Source organism: Phaethon aethereus (genome assembly GCF_964289735.1).
Source record: "Phaethon aethereus genome assembly, chromosome: 17".
Taxonomy (NCBI): Eukaryota; Metazoa; Chordata; class Aves; order Phaethontiformes; family Phaethontidae; genus Phaethon; species Phaethon aethereus.
Genome location: NC_138593.1, coordinates 15,504,961 through 15,524,403, shown reverse-complemented (window position 1 = coordinate 15,524,403; position 19,443 = coordinate 15,504,961). Strand labels below are relative to the sequence as shown.

General features: G+C 51.4%; 1 protein-coding gene across 1 annotated transcript in view; it reads left to right on the top strand.

Annotated features, from left to right (window-relative positions):
* The window catches only part of RTN4R (reticulon 4 receptor), a gene marked incomplete at its 5' end in the record, with an annotated part of 116,268 nt that extends 105,955 nt beyond the window's left edge, over positions 1-10,313 (top strand). The window contains 1 exon segment of the mRNA XM_082007762.1: positions 8,378-10,313. Within this exon segment, the coding sequence (XP_081863888.1) occupies positions 8,378-9,807 (1,430 nt within the window). The 3' untranslated portion in view covers positions 9,808-10,313.
* Between the last annotated feature and the right edge of the window lie 9,130 nt (positions 10,314-19,443).

The following is a 19,443-nucleotide window of genomic DNA, read 5'->3' as shown; positions in this document are numbered from 1 at the left end:
GGAAGAGGACAGGTCTCCTATAGAGGAGCTGTGTCAAATCTGTCGAGTTCATGTTGGCCTGTGCGGTGGGCTGACTCTGGCTGGAGGCCCCGTGCCCACCAGAGCCGCTCTGTCGCTCCCCTCCTCAGCTCCACAGGGAAGAGAAAATGCAATGAAACGCTCATGGGTGGAGATAAGGACGGGGAGAGATCAGTCAGCGATTACTGTCATGGGCAAAACAGACTCAACCTGGGGAAATTAGTTTAATTTATTACCAATCAAATCGGAGCAGGGTAATGAGAAATAAAACCAAATCTTAAAACCCCTTCCCCCACCCCTCCCTTCTTCCCGGGCTCCACTTCACTCCCCATTTCTCTCCCTCCTCCCCCTGAGCGGCGCAGGGGGACGGGGAATGGGGGTTGTGGTCGGTTCATCACACCTGGTCTCTGCCGCTCCTTCCTCCTCAGGGGGAGGACTTCTCACCCTCTGCCCTGCTCCGGCCTGGGGTCCCTGCCACGCGAGACAGTCCTCCATGGGCCTCTCCAACGTGAGTCCTTCCCATGGGCTGCAGTTCTTCACCAGCTGCTCCAGCCTGGGTCCCCCATGGGTGCCGTCCTTCAGGAACAGGCTGCTCCAGCCTGGGCCCCCCACGGGTGCCATCCTTCAGGAACAGGCTGCTCCAGCCTGGGCCCCCACGGGTGCCATCCTTCAGGAACAGGCTGCTCCAGCCTGGGCCCCCCACGGGTGCCATCCTTCAGGAACAGGTTGCTCCAGCCTGGGTCCCCCACAGGTGCCGTCCTTCAGGAACAGGCTGCTCCGGCCCGGGTCCCCCACGGGTGCCGTCCTTCAGGTCCTTCCAGCCTGGCCCCCGCGGGGTCCCAGGTCCTGCCAGCAAACCTGCTCCAGCCGGGGCTCCTCTCTCTCCCCACGGGGCCACAGGCCCTGCCAGGAGCTGACCCCGGTGTGAGCTGCCCACGGGGTCACGGCCTCCTTCGGGCATCCCCCTGCCCCGGCGTGGGGCCCTCCCCGGGTGCGGGTGCAGATCTGCTCCCCCGTGGAGCTCCATGGCCGCAGGGGCACAGCCGGCCTCCCCGGGGGCTTCCCCGGGGGCTGCCGGGGACCCTTTGCTCTGGCGCCCGGAGCCCTCCTGCCCCTCCTGCCCCGCGCTGGGGGCTGCAGGGCTGCTCCTCTCACACGGGCTCACTCCTCTCTCCGGCTGCAAATGCCACGTGCCGGTTTTGCCCTTCTTCACTCTGTCCCCCAGAGGCGCTGCCGCCGTCGCCGATGGGCTCGGCCTTGGCTGGCGGCGGGTCCGTCTCGGAGCCGGCTGGCGTTGGCTCTGTCGGACATGGGGGAAGCTTCTGGCAGCTTCTCACAGCAGCCCCCCCACAGCCCCCCGCCACCAAACCTTGCCACGCAAACACAATACAGGGTCTCAGACCCTCAAGGGTGTCTAAAAGGGAATTATCTGCCTATTTTTAGGCAGCTGGGATGTGGCGCTGGAACAAGACATGTTTTGGTGTGAGCTGGGACTCTGAGCTCCAGCAACAGCCGTGCAGATGGAGCGGACCCAGCCAGCCAAGCCTGGAGAGCAAGTCAGCGCCCCAGAGCAGACACGGAGCTGCGACCAGCTCACTCGCTCGCTCCAGTGACCCCAGGGGCTGTTTGCCTCGAGAGGGGTGCCGGACACCCCGACATCCCCACAGAGCTGCAGATATGCCACAGGACCTGCAGCAGCCCTGAAATCTGCTGCTGCAGCTGGCTGCCAGGCGGCTGCCTGAGGAGGGGTACAGGGCAGCGGGCACCCCTGCGCCGAGACCTGCTCCGTGCGTTCCCGCGCTGCGTCCTCAGTTTCCCAGGGCTGTAACACCGGTTGCTTCTCCCAGGTGCTTGCGTGGTGGCAGAGCATCACTCCTCTCCTTCTCATCCTGAAGCCACTCCAGCTGCACCGTCACGAACCAGCCTTCCTCTCCGCAGCGGAGGGAGGGAGGAGGCAGCAGAAGGGAGGGAAGCTCCAGCCTGGGGTGAGGCTAGTCCAAACTGATTCTCCCTCCTCATTCACCTCTCAATTCGCCTTCAACTTGAAATGGACAGAAGTGCTGCCCTCCTCCTTTTGGCACACACACATTCACACACGCAGACCTACCTTTGGCCACAGGACAAAGCAGGAGACACTGAAGCTGCTTTGCGGAGCGTCTTTCAAAGCCATGTGCTGAATTTCAAACAATATCTGTTCAGAACAGGGAATTAAGCAGCTATAGTGTCTCCGTACTATAAACAAAGGCAAAATGCTCTATGCATCAGCAAAAGGCTTTGTATTGTAAAGTACTCCCTTTATGTCCAACCAGGAGAGAATTCAAATTATTATTGACCCTCCACTGTAGGAAAGCTGCATTATAATATCTCCGAATCAATAGAGACAAGTGCAGAGTGGCAGAGAAAGGCCACGGCTCTGCAAACTGCAGAAAATTGCATTTTGCTTTGGCCTCTTAAAAAGTTTGCAAAGCATCTATTAGAGGCCCCCGGAGCATTTTCTTTCTAATTGCCATGTTTGACAATGTGATCGCACAGGGGACTGGCGGAAAGACAGATAATGGACCCACTTTAATTACTTCCCAGTTCCATGAGTCATAACACTTCTGAGATGGCAAAGGGGAAGTGCGGCAGTTTGACTGAAGGAGGTTTCTGGCTTTTAAGAAAGCTCTGGAGGAACAAATGCTAAACTCAAAGCCGAAGTCTTGGGGGGACTGAAGGTTTGAGGTACTGGATTTTCTTTCATCTTTTGCTTTTGAGTGGAACTACTGAGTTAAGTTTTAATCATGTTCTGGAAGGGGTAGAAATGGTTTCTCGTCTGAGAGATGAGGATGTCACGCCAAGACCATTTTTCTCAGGGATGGGCACTAAGGTTGAGTCCTGCAAGTGGAAGAGTGGAGGGTCGGGCATCAGTCAGTCAGCAGTGATGGGGGGAACACACTGCATACACAGGGCTCCGGATGGATTTATCTGGCAGGTCGAGGGAGGATGCTCTAGTTCCCCACTGGAGGAGCTGGGCTCGGCACATGTTTCTGGGAACAGGCAGGCAGTGGACCTTCTGACCTCCCTCCTCCCTGTGACACCGGTCAATATCTCCTGTAGTTCTGGCCTAAGGGCAGGGTGTTTTCCTTCCTGGAGAAGGAAGGAGCCCACAGCCAGAGCTGAACCAAGCACTCCAAGAAATCAAACGATGGCGTTTGCCTGTGCCAGCCAGGCTGCAGGGTAGCTGGGTTCTTTCTGCCCAGGTCCTCTGGATTCTTGTCACCTGCCCTCAACCGGGGCTTTGGCTTTTCCGCTCAGGGCAGCACCCACTGGGACCCCTCAGCTTGATGCCTCCCAAGAAGAGCAGAAGCCCATGATATTATGATATGGGCATATATGATGCCTACTATTCCTGGCAAGTTTTAAGCTGTGGCTGTGTGATCTTTGCCTGGCCACCCTTTTCATCATTCCCCTCTGCTTTGTGCCAAGGGAAACAAGCTGCTGCATGGTCTACAGGACAGTGTACAGGCTCTGGGCACTGCCAGGATGTGTCCCATCCTCTCTGGAGATGGACTGATGTTTCTGCTGCCTTCGCCTCAGGTGGACAAGCCCTGGGACATGGTGGTTGTGAAGGAGGGGAGGAGGATGGAGAGGAGGAGGTCATCAGAAAGGGGAAGGAACAAGGGGAGGTGGAGAGGAGAACAGAAGGTGGAGCACCTGGTTTTGTGCCAGGGTGCCCAGCTGATGGGCATTGGGGTGCCCTGTTTCTGCACACACCTCTGCAAAATAGTGCTGGATTGGTGCTCCAGCTGCTTCCTCTGCGTTATTGGCCCCAGCTCTGCGCTAGAGCATGAGGCTCAGTGAGGTGATGCTCCACACCATGAGAACCATGTGGTGCTCAGCTCAGCATGAAGGGGCTTGGGTCTGTGCTTTGCGTAATGACATTGGGTGTAATGACAGGTGTCTGTTTCCAACTGATGGGTTCCAGCCCCAGGGGCACAGGGCAGTCTCGGTCTTGCAGGGCTTGGTCTAGAGTAAGACATTACCTGAAAATATGGGGGTATATTCCAGGCAGAGAAGGAACAAGCTCTGCTGTGCTTCGAACCATCCTAAAACTGTGTGGCTGTGTCAAGGTGGCTTGATATCAGGTCTTAGCAACCTTCCTGTCTCAGGACCTTGCATTGCGCTCACCTCTGTCCTAAAGTGGTCTCTCAGCACCTGATCAGAAAAAGCAAGGTAATATTTGGCTGGAATTGGGCAGATGAAACTATCTTGGTGCAAGGTCTGCATGGCTCATGGCACTTGGTGGCCACTGTGCTCTGGGACACCCTGGGCACAAGGCATAGCTACTGTTGAACACCAGTGATGGAGAAGCTCCTTGGAGGAGCAGGGGAAGGCCAAGGTGTGGTCCCTCTGGTCTCTGCCAGAGCACACCCCAGTCTGACTTGGGAAGAAAGGGTCACCTTGACTTCCCAAGGCTCTCTGCGGACTCCTGCACTTGCTTCAGGCCCTGCACTTGCGGGGGACTCTCTGACGACAGCTGGGTGCTGAGCTTTGTCAGGGATCAGTCAGGACGTGGTTGAGATGCACGGCGGGAAACTGGAAAAAAGCTTTGGGGATGACTGACAGTAACTGTCTCTGGTGGAAGGAGCTAATTCGAGCAGCTCATGAACACCAGGTCCCTAATTAAAGCACACAGGCTAGCCCTGCCTGTAATTAATTTCCCTGTGCTGCTCCGCTGGCAGCCAGCTATCAGTGCCACTGACTCACAGCTCCCGGCAGCCTCACAGGCATCAGCAGCGGGAGAAGAAAAGCCGTGGTTCAGAGTGGAGCAGGGTTTGCCCCTTCCCTTCTGCTGCTCTGTGCTGGGCTGAAGCCGCAGCGTGTCTCCAGCTCTGCACACACCCAGGAGCTGGGACAGGACCCTGCTGCCCGTAGGAAAGGGCTGGCAGTGCAGCTCAGGGCACAAGTGGTCAAGTGATCCAGAGGGTGCAGGATCATGGCTGTCGGGACGGGGTCGCACAGGGCAGGCTGGTATTCGTATGCATGGATTGTTCTCTGCCGGCTGCTTCGTGTTCTCTCTTTCTCTCCCCGTGTATACATATATTTATTATGTACTTGCCTCCCATGGCTGGAGCTGGAACAAGAGTGTTGTCATTGTGATTCCTCTCCCACAGGAATGGTTCTTTGCATTCACTCTGCTGTGAGCATGTCACATATTTATAAGGCATGTGGGATGCAGCTGGGCTGTGGCTGGCTTTTCCCCGAGTAGGCTGTCGGCCCTGCGGTATTGCCACGGCAGGCAGGAGCAGCCGGGAAGGGACGTGGGGTCTGCAGTGGTGTCTGCAGTCCGAGCGCTGTTTTGCTGGAGCGGGTGGTGTTGCACAGCCCGGTGAACCCCATTGCTCCGGTGCCACCCCAGCCCCCATCACCTGAACCTCGGAACTGGAGAAGGAGGCTCCGGAAAGTCCTATTTCTCTGGCTACAGGTTTTCATTATCAGCTGCAGAGGAATTGTGCTGGTCAGAGGGTTGCCAGCATCGTTTTAATTTCCCAGGAGGCTCCTTTTGGTGCGACATGTCTCCAGCAGGGAATTTCAGTTGTCTCGTGTTACTTTGCTCCATGCAATGGGACGTGATGTGTCAAAACATGACAAGCCAGCCAGAATGTGTCATAATACTGTGCTCAACACACTGCCTTCCAGGGATGCTCAGCAGCTAATAATATCAGGCTCAAATTATCTCTGCATGCTGAGCTGTTATTTTTTTCTCTCATGTGGCCTGTGATACATAGGAGCCTCCCACCTATATTGGACTGCTGGATCACCACAGATTTATCAGCTGCACACCGTGAATTATTTTGACTAGACTGAAGATCCCAGCCTGTTACCGCAGAAAAACAACTTTCCCACCTTGGCTTCTCCGATACCTTTGTTATTGCTTCAAGTAAACAGTTTGGTGAGATTTCCATATGATTAATCTTTTATCGTTGGGGTTTGAAGTTGCTACTTCGACGCAGAGATGATGTGATTTCATTAGCAACGCGATCGCCTTTCAGGCTTTTCTCCGAGAGGCAACCGCCGTCTCCAGGATTTGGCCCCGCTGGAGCCAGCGTGCTGCACCACGCATGTGTGGCTGGATGCAGCTGGGCTCTCTCCAGTCTCCCCAGTTTATACCATTCTGTATCGTTGTCCTTTTCCGCCTGGCTTTTTGAGCTCCGCTATTTCACCTTAAGGTGTAAATGAGGCATCAACATGCCTGAACAATATTTTCAGTCCTTCAAGGAAGAAAAAACCTCCCATAACAGCGAAGAGTGAAAGCTGCTGTTTGTCCCTGGGCTGGAGATCCCCAGCAGTGGGGAGGAATGTGTCTTTTTGGCAGAGGTGCTGTGATGAGCTGGGAAGGAGACACGTGTGTTCCTGTTGGCACGTGGTACCTCACAAACGGAGCCCCCCACTGCTACAGTTGCTGCCCATTCATTTTAGCTCCCGTGTGCAGTTTAGGGGAAACAATCTAATTACTTGCTGCTAATTGCTGGTAAAGCACTGCTGAAACTGCCTCTCTTTCCCCTCCCTCTAGGAAACAGCAGGTCTCTCTGCAGGTATCCCAGCTGGAGGTTCACGCTGACCCTCCCTCCCAGGTCCTGTCCTGGTTTCAGCCAGGGTAGAGTTAATTTTCTTCACAGAAGCTGGCGTGAGGCTGTGTTTTGGGTTTGGGATGAGAAAATGTTGACAACGTGCTGATGTTTTGGGTTGTTGCTAAGCAGTCAAGGACAGTCCAGCTTCTCGTGCTGGCCTGCAGCAAGCAGGCTGGGGTGCACGGGGAGCTGGGGGGGACACAGCCAGGACAGCTGACCCAGGCTGGCCAAAGAGATATTCCATATCATATGACGTCATGCTTAGTATATAAAGTTGGGACGAAGAAGAAGGAAGGCATGGAGGGATGTTCGGAGTGATGATGTTTGTCTTCCCAAGTCACCCTTACACGTGACGGAGCCCTGCTGTCCTGGGGGTGGCTGAACCCCCACCTGCCCACGGGGAGTGGTGAATGGATTCCTTGTTTTGCTTTGCTTGCGTGCGCGGCTTTTACTTTCCCTATTAAACTGTCTTCATCTCAACCCGTGAGTTTCCTCATTTTTACTCTTCCGATTCTCTCCCCTGTCCCACCATGGGGGAGTGAGCGAGCAGCTGCCTGGGGCTTAGTTGCCGGCTGGGGCTAAACCACAACAGGTCCCCTTTCAGAAGATGATGCTGGCTGCACAGCCGCCTCTGCACATCTCCACCCATCCTCCAGGCCCTTTCCCAGCATCCCAGCTGGGGCTGGTGAATTTGGTGAATCAAAATGCTTCCCTGTGATTTCTGTGTAGCCCAGCTCCTGGGGAAGCAGGTGGTCATCACTGTGAAAAAATGTTCCTCTCAGGGGCTATTCAACCCCAGTGGACTGCCTGCACGCTTGGGACACATGAAATCTACTTCTGACTTGCAAACAAATTCCTGAACCGAGCATTGCACATGATTTCCTCCAACAACAGCACCTCCCTCTGTGGAAAACTGTGCTGTTTTCCCCTCTTCCTCGGTGGCTGCACAGATTCAAAGGGAAAAAAGGAGAGAGAGGAAGGGAAGCAAGAATATGTGGCGTACGGGTTTGACCTAGAGAAGGAAAGGATGCTCTTGGCCCCAAGACCTCTACAGACGGCTCTGACCTGTAAGTTATTCTGGGAATCTCTCAGTTACTTCTTACGGGAAGACCAGATCAGTCTGAAATTGTTCATGGCAAGTCACAGAAGCCACATTTCCATCTTGCATTTTGAGTGCAATCTTGGGACATCTGCTGTTTTGGAGAGCTGTTCAATGATCTTGAAAAGCAAGGGGCTGGTGGCACGGCTGGAACGGGTCGCAGCGTTGCCTAATACAACCCCATGGCTGCAGGCATCAGCCGCAGCTGGGCAGATGCTTTCCCATAGGCTGAACCATGCTAAATGTGCCTGTGACAGAGACAAATGGCCCCCCAGAAGACAGCCCCTTTGCTCAGAGGTAAGCTCTTTGGAACGGGGCTTATGTTAGATGTGCATCCAGGACCCCATGACACAAACACATAATGATGATCACTCTCTTTCACCACCAAAGTCAGAGGCCTCCCAAGTGTGAAAGGCTGAGGAGACGCTCAGGCTTTGTCACTACAAGTGTATATTGAGTTTAGCTATCGTGTTGAGTGGTAGAGCATTTTTAATTCTGCATTTTAATTGTTTGGCTCCCCTGGCATATGTTGTTTGTGGTTAGTGGCAATGCACTCAGAAGGGTGATTTTCAGGCTCATCTATTAGTTGCAAAGAAAGCACTCTCCCATGACCCTGGCTAATTTGCATACTATTTTTGTTATCCTTTAGGAAGCAAACTGCTGATTTTGGTGCTTTGCTTGAACATCCAGTCAGAAGTGGAGTCTTGCCCTGGGGCGTGTGTATGCTACAGTGAACCGAAGATTACAATAAGTTGTCAGCAGCAAGGACTGACGGTGATCCCCACTGAGATACCCATCCAGAGCCAGCGCATCTTCTTGCACAACAACAAGATAACCCTTGTGAGGTCCACCAGCTTCACCTCCTGCCGCAACATGACGATTCTTTGGATTCACTCCAACAACATCAGCCTCATTGAACCCGGAGCCTTCTATGGGCTCAACAAACTGGAGGAGCTAGATCTCAGTGACAACACGAACCTGAAATCTATCAACCCCGTCACTTTCCGGGGTCTTGTTCACCTCCACACCTTACACCTGGATCGCTGTGGGCTCCTGGAACTCTCCACAGGGCTTTTTCGAGGGTTGTTCTCCTTGCAATATCTCTACCTTCAGGATAATAATCTTCAGAACCTGCTGGATGACACCTTCATAGATCTCGCAAACCTTACCTACCTGTTTTTGCATGGTAACAAAATCAAGAGCTTGTCAGAGAATGTCTTTCGTGGGCTAATCAACCTCGACCGGCTGCTTCTGCACCAGAACAAGGTCAGCGTGGTTCACCGCCGGTCTTTTCATGACCTTGGGAAAGTGATGACCTTGTATCTGTTTAACAACAACCTAACTGTGCTCACGGGGGAAACCATGGCTCCCCTGGTGTCCCTCCAGTACTTGCGCTTGAATGGCAACCAGTGGATCTGTGACTGCCAGGCTCGGTCTCTCTGGAATTGGTTTAAGCAGTTTAAAGGATCATCTTCGGAGCTAGAGTGCCACCTTCCCCCCCGCTTGGCAGGGAGAGACCTCAAAAGGCTGCAGAGCGCCGACTTGGAAGGATGCGTCGACTCCTTCAACCAGATACGAACAAGTGTTTTTAGCACTAAGACCAGATCTGGTAAACTGCCAACCGGCGTCCCCCCGCTCGGTTCCCATGATGGCTCCCCAAAGTGCTGCCAGGCAGAAATGGATAAGTCTTTTATTTATGAAGCAAAAGGCAAGACAGGTCCTTCTTCCCACAGCAGTCGGCCATCCTCCAACAACCCTCTCAAGGATAAGGAAAATATGTCCAAAACCAAGTACGTTGAGACGGACGTTTCAAAAAATGGAAGCAACAAGCAGATAAACGATTCCCCCTTTGGGACCTTCCCCAGCATTGTAGACCCTCCATTGACCAAGTTGAAACCAGAATTTCTAGAGCCTATTGAACCTTCCACAGTCCCAACCAAAAAGAGGCAGGGCTGCTCTAAAAAGAACAAATCAAAGGCCCAGTGCCGACTCACCCAGCAAGGAAACAGCTCCACATTACAGCTCAGCCTCAGCCTTTTGATCCCCCCATTGGTATGGAGCTTACTGTTATTCTGCTAAAATTAACTGTTTTCCTGGGGTGATGACACTTTAATACTAGACTTTTGCTGACCTCCATAAATGTTGCAAACAACAGCAAAACTACCGTCCACCCTGAGAAAGCTTTGTTACACAAAAGTTAACTGGATGCCTTTATAAAAAACAAAACAAAACAAAACACTAAAAAGACAAGCGCCAAGATGTACATAATTTATTTGTCCTGAAACCTGTGAATTATACCTTTGGTCTTTGGAACTGCACTTGCCCACAAAGCAGCTTTTGCTACAGCAGGTGGTAAAGAAATACGGTTTATTTACAGGAAAAAAAAGTGTAAGAAATGCTCCGAAAAGAATGTCTAAAATCTGTTTGTAACTTGACATCACACTGAACAATGTTGCAGGTTCCCATTTGCAGAGGTAATGAATTTGATGCTGTTTTAATCCTATGTTTATGAATATTGCAGTTTTTCCGTATTCATTCCATCACACCATGTTTACAGGCAGCATTTGTTAAAGAATGCTACCTTTTCCTTCACAAAATTGCAGTATATATAGATATGCATTTTATTTTACTTGTGTACAAGTATACAAAAAAATATAAAATAAAGATTTCTTTTTCCTAAGTTATTGTCATCTGCAAGGAGTGAAGTATGCTAACCAGCTAAAAAGCTGAAAAATTAAAAGGATGTTGAGTAATCCATGGTCTGAAGGCAGGTTGAGCATCTAACACAACAGTAATAAGTAAGACACACTCGGCATGTTTATGCAATCTCTAACTGGTGCCAACAAAGGGTTTCTTTGCATGGAACATGCTCTGCTAATGCTCCTGTTTCCCATCAAACTGCCCCATGCATTTGCCCAACATCATTCGTATTTCAGGATGCCCAGGATAGCAGGAAATATTAGCCCAGCCCCTTGGAGCTGAGGACTCCAAGTTGCAGGTAGAGGAACGTTAGTAAGCAATCCCAAGAAGTCGTGCAGGGCCATTTTTCTTCCGATATGCACAGATAACTAGACTCAGCTCTGTGATTAATGAACCAGAAAGTAGTTCCAGCATGGAGAAGCACGCTGGCTTGGATTTACGAAACAGGGTGTATCTCCCCAAACACGCAGCTCCTGGCCTGGCAGCTCAGGCTGGCAGTGCTGGAGAGCTGGTTTCCATTCCTGGCTCTGCCACCAGTGCTTCATGGAGTCACTGTGCAAGTGACTTCATCTTCTGTATGACCCCCATTTTTGACCTTGGGATGCTATGAAAATAAAACCATTGGTGTCTGGGTGCCCCCATACCACACAGTGGTCCATAAAGCACCTGCCTTGATCAAGCTCTGCACTCCTTGTACTGCAGACAGCCCACCGTGCCCTCTGCATCTACTCTGGGTTATGGCAGGGTTGTGCAGAGAGTTTGCCAGGAGGTTGCTCTTCCTTATCAAACTGTGTGTTTTCTTCTGTGCATCTCTCTACTGGATGACTGTTGAGGTTTTGAGGTCTATGCATGCAAGACCAGCCTGTCACATGCTGGTGGCATGTAGCATAGACCAGAGAAGAGCAAGAGCAGTGTCATGGGTGTAACAAGGTCCTGGGCACATGCACTAGAGGACTATGTGTGCAAGTCAGGCTGAGAGTCTCGAGGCTGTACCAGCCACTGTTGGGGTTCACAGCACGGGACTGGTGCTCAGCTTCACAGAACAACCACATGTGGAGGAGGGAGGGACCATCACAAACTGGGAGCGAAGGACATCAGGAGGGCCATGTCTTAGTGCCAGCCATGCTCTAGGCTTGATGGTTCACGAGGAGGGAACACCGACCATGGGAAGAAGCAGTGGAGGATGCTCGGATGGCTCACGTCCCAGAGAGACTGTGATGCTGCAAGCTGGGCAGCCAGTGTGGCAGTATCGGAGACCCACCTGCAACAACTTCATGGGCTTTTGCTGGGTACTTTCTACCTCTGACACAGCCAGGTTCAACCTGTGTGAATGATAGGGAGGGAAATGCCCAAACTGTTGCATTTATGATCTGTGTCCTCCAAATCCATCACTGGGGCTGCCGAAAAGATGTGGCATAGACCCATACTGGTGAACAGCTCACTCAGCACTGAGATGGGGGCTGATCTGTCAGCACCAGCTGTATTGCTGGGCAGGAGATGCTGTGCAGCATGGTCCTGGGATCCCAGCAGATCTGACTGCTGCCATCCCAGCTCCATGACCAGCATCTGCCTCTGCAGAGGAGCCAGGCATGTTTTGGTGCAAATACATTGTCCTGCCCAAAGGATGAAGCAAGAAGTCAGTGCCCTGTGGTGGGATTCCTAAGTGCCTGGGTAAGCTAGACAGCCTTGACAATCCTGATGCCTGCATGCATGTCCAGTTTGTGTGCATACTTATCCACACACACAGGTGAGTGATCGGAACGTTACCAGCTGCTTTCTGCCATGCTTGCTAGGATTTGTCCCCTTCATGCCAGTGCTGAAGGATTTTCGGAGGTCTTGCATGACCAAAGCAGGCCTTGACCTTTCCTACTCATCTAAAAGCATCGTTCAAACTCTTGAGGGATTCAAACCTACACCTGAAGCTGAAGCACCGTAGCAGAGAGCAGCTCAGCCACAGGGTCATCACCACTCCAGAGCCCATAGAAAAGCCAAGAGAATTGCTGGATGCTGTGATGGGCTGCTGCGGAAACTCCCATTTTGGTCATAGTCTTGGGGCACACCATGTGTCTCCCTTGTCCGGTAGTTAGTGAGTCTTGTAGTCAAAATTCTTGGACCAGTGCCCACAGCTCTATGGGCATGAGGAAGCCAGATGAGGTGGCAAAAACCAGGTTGAATCTAAGAAAAAAAAAGAAAAAAGAGAACAGCTGCGTGTAGTGGCATTTCCCCACAGCAACTAAATGGGCCCTGAACAGAGCTGAGATCTGCGCTTGCCCATGCCCAAATCAGTATCACAGGGAGTTTGGCTTTCATGCTCCCTGTGGTTAACGCAAAGCAGACTAGCGCATTACTGTCACTTATCCTGAATGGACTAGGAGTCGTTTTATGCCAACCCAGTGACACTCTTCCTGCTTTCTAGAGCTTGACTCTGCTGTGCTTTCAGTGGCTCCTAGGACTATATATTGGCCACAAGCCCAGAAGAGTCCCTTGTGCTAATTTCCTAGATTTCCTGCTGTTCAGATGCCAATTTCTGTGTTTACAGGCATTAGAAGGCCATTTGAATGACAAATTATTGAAGAAGGGGACGCAGTGGACAGCAGGAACACCTGTAGGAAGTTGGAAGAGGCAAAGGGTGAGCTCTGGTATTGGTGAGGGTAAGGAGGGCTCGAGGACTTCAAAGGCAGGCAGTTTCGCTTCTGCTTTGTGCTTTGCTTGAGTTGGCACAAGCCTTCCAGATATTCCTAGACCTATTTTACACTCCCATGTCACTGAGTTAAATGGGATTTACCCAGCAGGGCTCAGGACCGTGTTGACTGTTCCCCATCTCATGATACTTTCTCTCTTTTCCTTTCTCGCTGTGCAAGTCACAGTCAATTTTCTGCTTACGTCCTTGATGCCAGGATTGAAGTCAAATAAACAAAGCCACGGCTCTGGATAGATGAGGGATGCAGTCCAGACTGTCCTGGGAAGAATGAACTCCCCATCACAGAGCACAGAGCTGCACAACTCAGCAGGTAGTGTCCCCTGTGTGTCATTATGCAGACCCTTGATAATGCAGTGCCCACTATTGAAGGTGCAGTAAAAACACAGGCAGTGGTGAAAAGACCACCACCGGGCTCCAAGCTAGCCAAGGAGATGATTATGCCTCTCCTTGTCATGGTAACATGTGAGGTGTATTTATCCTCTGCCCCCTCCCTCCATCTTCCCATCCTCCTGCAGAGGGCAGGGAGAGGGGGCTGTACCTCTGCCTGTGGATGGGGAAGTGGAATCCAACAGCGCGTGTCCCCAGGTGGTGATTTGTCTCATCCTAAATGTGGTGCCTGACGCGGGTATGGCGAGCCTAACTCCAGAGATCCCCATCTCTCTCTACCATGCTGCCAAGTTGCAACATCTGACATGGACACATTTTATGTAAAAGTAATTTAATCAAACTGGATTTGAAAGCTTTCTTTTTCTTTTTTTTAATGGATAACTGTGATTCACGGAGATCAAAAGTCTATACAGGGATGCTGTGGCTTTGACGCCATTTCCATCAGCAGACTTTTTTGATCAAAGCCGGGGAGGAAGAGAGGGGTAATGCAGTGTGAAAGAAACCCCACTAATGGCCTGGTTTGTAAGAAATTCTAGATGTTGGTTGGAAAGGACTTAGATGTTCTGACACATGTAGCTCAAGCAGTTCTAGTATCAGCTGTGGTCCCCTGAGGATTCCTCACTTTCCCTGTCCAGAGCACCTCCAAGCCTTCGAAGGATGAACAGCCTGGGTCTGTGCATTGAAAGTCCCTCAGATGGCAGGCTCTAAACCTCATTGCTATAGCTGCTGAATCAGCCTTCTTGGAAACACATCATCAGGTCACCCGGAGAGGCTAGGAGCAGGACAAGACCAGCCAAAGCTGACCATGGCCAAGCACTGAACCTTGGTAGCTTTGCTCTCTGCCCGCTGCACACAGCAGGTTGCATTCCCACCAGTGGTTCAGGAACAGTCATTTTGCTGCATGCAGGGGATCTAGAAGTGCAACGCTCTGAGGGAGAGAAGCTCAGGCAGAATGGGCGGTTTCCCTTGACTTTAGGAGACTACAGTTGCCCCAAGTGTGTTTGTGGCAGCTGCTTTCCTCCCCTCTTGCCCCTCTTTCACTGGACGTGAGAGGACATGCAAAGCTGCCTTTGCCTCTCCTGTTCTTCCTCTGAGACAGGGGACTCCCATTTCCGAGCTGGTCCTCCAGACAGCAGCACTGTGACTCTCCAACTGCTAAAAAAGTTCACTCAGGTCCCCATACTGAAATCAGCTTAAATACATGGGCCTTCTTATTGAAGCTCATTTGAGTTCTGCTTAGCTGCATACTGGTTTTGGAGACCATGTTTCTGAGCTTTTCTCATCTGAGGCTGAAGTCTCCCCACTCCTCCTCTGAGTCAGGGAACCATCAGAGAAACACCAAATCTCGCAAGACTCAGAACAGTGCTGAGAGTGGGCAACACTGTGTCAGGGACTGGAACCTGCATCTGGCAGTAGTGCCTGCAGTTACCTCTCTGTGAGGACAAGTACCTGCTTGTAACCCTGGTCCTGAGCTGCAGGCAGACGGCATCTCTGCCCCATCCTTCCCCAATAGCTCATAAAAAGTCATGGGGCAAATGCCCAGCTGCCTGTGACTCCACAGGGCTGAGATCTCTGCTCCTAAACAGGATCCCCTAAACCTTGTGAGCAAGTGGTGTTTCCACATCTCTCTGCTCTGACAGCAAGAAGATTATCTAAGCTGCTGAGTTTTGCTACAAACAGACATGATGCATAGAGATAATAAAGGCTGGGAAGTTCTAATTCAAAGCTGTGTTTCTGGATTAGTTCCCTATCACTAGACAGGGAGGGAGAAGACCTATTGCTATTCTGCCTCCTTCTCAAAATCAGAAAAGGATAAAAAACCCCAGAGTCATTGAAAGATGGGGGTGGGCAGGAGAACAGAGAACAGGCAAGAGAGGCAAAGGCTTCTTAGGGATGATGCTAGACTATGGTGTCACGATTGCTGATGGGAAGCTCCAGAGATAGAATGAACTCTGGGTACAACCATGGTCTGGGCAAGGAATCTGTGAAATTATGCAAAGACCTTCCCTATAAAGCCAAGCCCAAACATTTGAATCTGGCTAGGGACAGAAACGCTAATTAGAGACCCTTTGATTTGTGCCATAGCTAGGGCACCGTGTGGGGAAATGCTGAAGCAGGTGAGACTTAATGGAATTGCTTCCCAGGGCATTTATAAATAGGGATAATGGAGACTCGGCAAAGAGAGGCGTGATGAAAATAAAGCCACACACTGCCCACTCACTAAACAATGAGGCACTTCAAATCTTGAAATGACCCACCTTCAGTACAGTTTGAGAGACTTGTTCTAGGTCAGCAGGTACCAAAAACGCCCAGCTGTCATCAAGCATAAAAACAGTAACGTCTTTTGGGATGAAATCATAGCTTTTTGATAGGCTGCCGCACTCCACGTGGCCCCAACTCAGGCGCGCTAGCTGGGATGAGTCACGGGCTGGGCTTCTTCGCAGCGTTTCAGTGGTGGGTGGCTCCACCTGCAGCGGTTTTCTTGTGTCAGGGTCCATCTGCAGCAGTTTGTTTGTGAGTCGGGTCTGTCGGCAGTGGTTTGCCCATGGCTCGGCTCCTGTGTGATGGTGTGGTTGTGGCTGGCTCCGAGTTGCATGTGTTGTTCTGTGGCTGGTTTTGAGAATTATCGCTTGGATTTAAAGCAGAAAGGGCACAACTGCAAAATCTGGCGTGAGGAGGGAGCGCTGGACGGGTGAGTGGTGGCTAACATCTTAAAGCAGTGAAGCTGCACCTCTTGGCTGGTTGTGGTCAGTGGCGTTTAAACCAGCAGTCCTGCAACTCGCTGCATGCGCGTCTGCTGCTGCCTGGGCTGTGTGAGCCTGCTCTGCTTTCTGCACAAGCCTCTCTAGCGCAGTTTGATCCAGCACCTCTAGACAAGGACCAGGAGCTTCATGGCGTGGACAGCTGATGTGGCCCAGGAGCACAGCAGCACCTCTCACCAGCTCTGCTGCGTGATCCCCCCATCGCCCCAGCCGGCCGGGGATCCTCCCTGCTGCCCGTGAGCGGAAGGGCGTGTTATGCACCAGCGAGTCCACACCCGGGAGGAGCGGCACGGCATCTTGCTTTTATGGACGGTCCCCAAATACACATGGACCTGCCCCCCACAGACCCTCAGACATCAGCCTCCCCATTGCTGCCTTGCCCTGCTTGAGGAACTTTGTGTTTAGCCTCTGAGCCTTGGGGTAAAGCAACAGAGACAGCTCTGGCTGAGCTGCAATTTCCAGCAGTGTCACACGAACAACATGAGACCTCGGGTGCGTCATTTAACCCCTTTCCCAGTGCCCACCTGGGTGTGGTGGTAGAAGACTCTGCTGGGTCTTCACACACATTCGTCAGGAGAAGGGCGGGATGCTCAACTGCTTTTTGTTTTCACTGGAGCAAATCCTTGGAGTGGGCTGGCTGAGGACTCTTACTTAGCTGCACGCTTGCTAAATAAGGGCAAAGCTGCTCTTTTCTCCCCTGGTATTTTCATTCAAACCACAACAACAGCGGCGGCAGCAGCAGCCGCTCCCATGGAATATTTATAAGGTGTTTGCAGAAATGTCAAGAAGGGCCAGTGGTTGTATTAACACACTCTCAGAGCATCCGTCTCGGAAAGTTATCTTACGCGATTCTTAGTCAAAGTGCTTTATGTAATAGTTACAAGCGCTTACAAATCCCAGTGACATTTTCTTGTTTCTTGACAAACAGCCGTTCAGTGTCCTGACACTGAGACAGGAATCAATCACTTTTGCTCGTTCATTAGCTGCCTCCATCCTCCCCTCCACCCCGTGGTGAAACGAACACCAGGTTACCCGGAAGGCTCAGTCCCCTTCTGCATCACAACTAGAGGCTGAGCTCGAACAAGCAGCCAGGCTGGATGACCGACACGCTCCCCACCCGGCGTGAGCAGCCTCACGAGCCCAGACATTCACGCGAATTTGAAGTTGACTTCAAGACGCTAGGACTAAATGTTCCCATTTTCGTTGGGCAGTAAAAGCTGAAATTTTAACAAGGTTTCCAAGCAAGACTATTAAATTCTGTAGTTTGCTAAACCCTTTTTTTTGCTCCTCCCTTGCTGCCAGATTGACCTTGCCGGGACTGTGGGGACGAGGCTGGCGGGGGTGAAAGGTGTTAAAGGGAAAGCGACTTGAAGTCTCCCAAACAAGGAGGTCTGGGAATGCGTTCGGATGCACACATAATTTCTATGAGTTAGGGGTGGGGGTGGAGACTATGCTGTTTATCTTTACTATGTATGTTTTTGAGGTTGTGTGTCACTTTTAGGAGTGTTTCCAGCAACAGCAGCTCACCAGAGGGGTTCAATACCAAGGTCCTCCGGACTCCATGTAGGTAAGTTCTTGTGGCATTGTCGGTTTGGTTGGACCTGAGGGGTGCTTTGGTCTTTGACCAGATTGTTCTTGGCCAATTTTTGTAACCTGGAGAGGTCAAGAATATTTAGGTGCAGTCAGAGGAGCATTTGGCTTCTGATTTGTTTCCACCCTTGGAAAATATTACTTATTTCCACCAGAGCTGTGGTCTTTAAACAACCTAAGAGATTATTTCCAACCACTGGGTAAAACAGGGGACATCCCAGAAGGAATGGGTGTTAGTGGGGAAAAAATCTCCTGCCAGCGTGGCCTAATAGTTTTGGGAAGAAGAAAACTGTGACACATGGACATCCCATTTTCCATTGTGTGTTTCCATATCACTGGTGCAGGTCATATATCTTACCAGGGCACTGAGTTAACTAGTAGGTCCTAATGGTCCTTACCAGCCTTGTTTGGAGTCTCAACGAAACTGTGGGCCCAGGAGCTCAGCCTCGTACCTTCAGTCCCTGCTGGAGCCATGCTGGAGGAGCACCGGTCTGCAGCTCGGCCATAGTCATGTCCCTGCCTACATATGGAGCCCTGATGCTCTGAACCTCAGCTGTGCGCTGATTTAATGGATTGACCTTGGACGTGTCACCTCACTATGGACCTGCTTGGTAATCACTGGACCTGGTCCTGACCTGTGGATGCTTCCTGAGTTCACCTTGGACCTGCCTCATTGCTGTGATGTTGCCATATGGTGTGGACTCTTGGCTGGACGTGGCCACCATCTCTTGGTCTTGTTTCTTCACTCAGGTCCTCTGGGACAGGCTGGTGGCTGGTGGGGTACCTTTCAGCTGTAGGATCCCGCTCAGCTCTCGGCTTGCCTTTCCTAAGGGAGCAGCCCTGCTCTTGCTCCCTGACACATCTCATGAAATTATAAACCTCACAGACACCAGCAATATGATGAGAAGGGGCCAGCAGAACAAAAAGCAACCCAGGTGGCCTGAAGCTTGTCTAAGGTATGACCCCAGCCTTCTCCAGAGTCACTAAATTTTGCTGCTTGCAAAACCTTTTGTGGGGCTGGAACAATGCCTATACGTGTGAGGGATGTCTAGTCAAACTTTATACTTGCCCGGTTCTTTCTGGTTTGCTTGAAAAAAATGAGGAGGGCAGGCTCCAAACCGTGTACCAAAGACTGCAAAGGAAGCATCTGGTGTGCCCAGGGGTTGTCGTAGTGAAGATGAGTGACACATAATAATGATGAATTCAGAAACTTTCACCTTGATTTCCCTGCCTATTTGAGCTTTGAAATGAGCCTCTAATATTATGTTAGCAGTTTATTGTGTGTGCTTCATTAAAAATACATCACAGACTTTTTTGAGCTAGAAGGGATGCAAATTAGGTCATCTAGTCCAGCCTCCCGCTGTCCTGCCAGGACTCTGATCTTGCTAATGACTCCAGCCCAGCCCTGACAGGTGCCCGTGTGGCTGCCAACCAGGCTCCATCCGAGATGATACCACGTCTTAAAAACTTTCAGGCTTTCTTGTTAAATGGGGTTTTATTTCATGTTCCAGTACACCCACTTGGCCGGTGCTTGAGCTGCAAGGAGAGCAGCTTCGCCTCCTCTGATGTACTGCA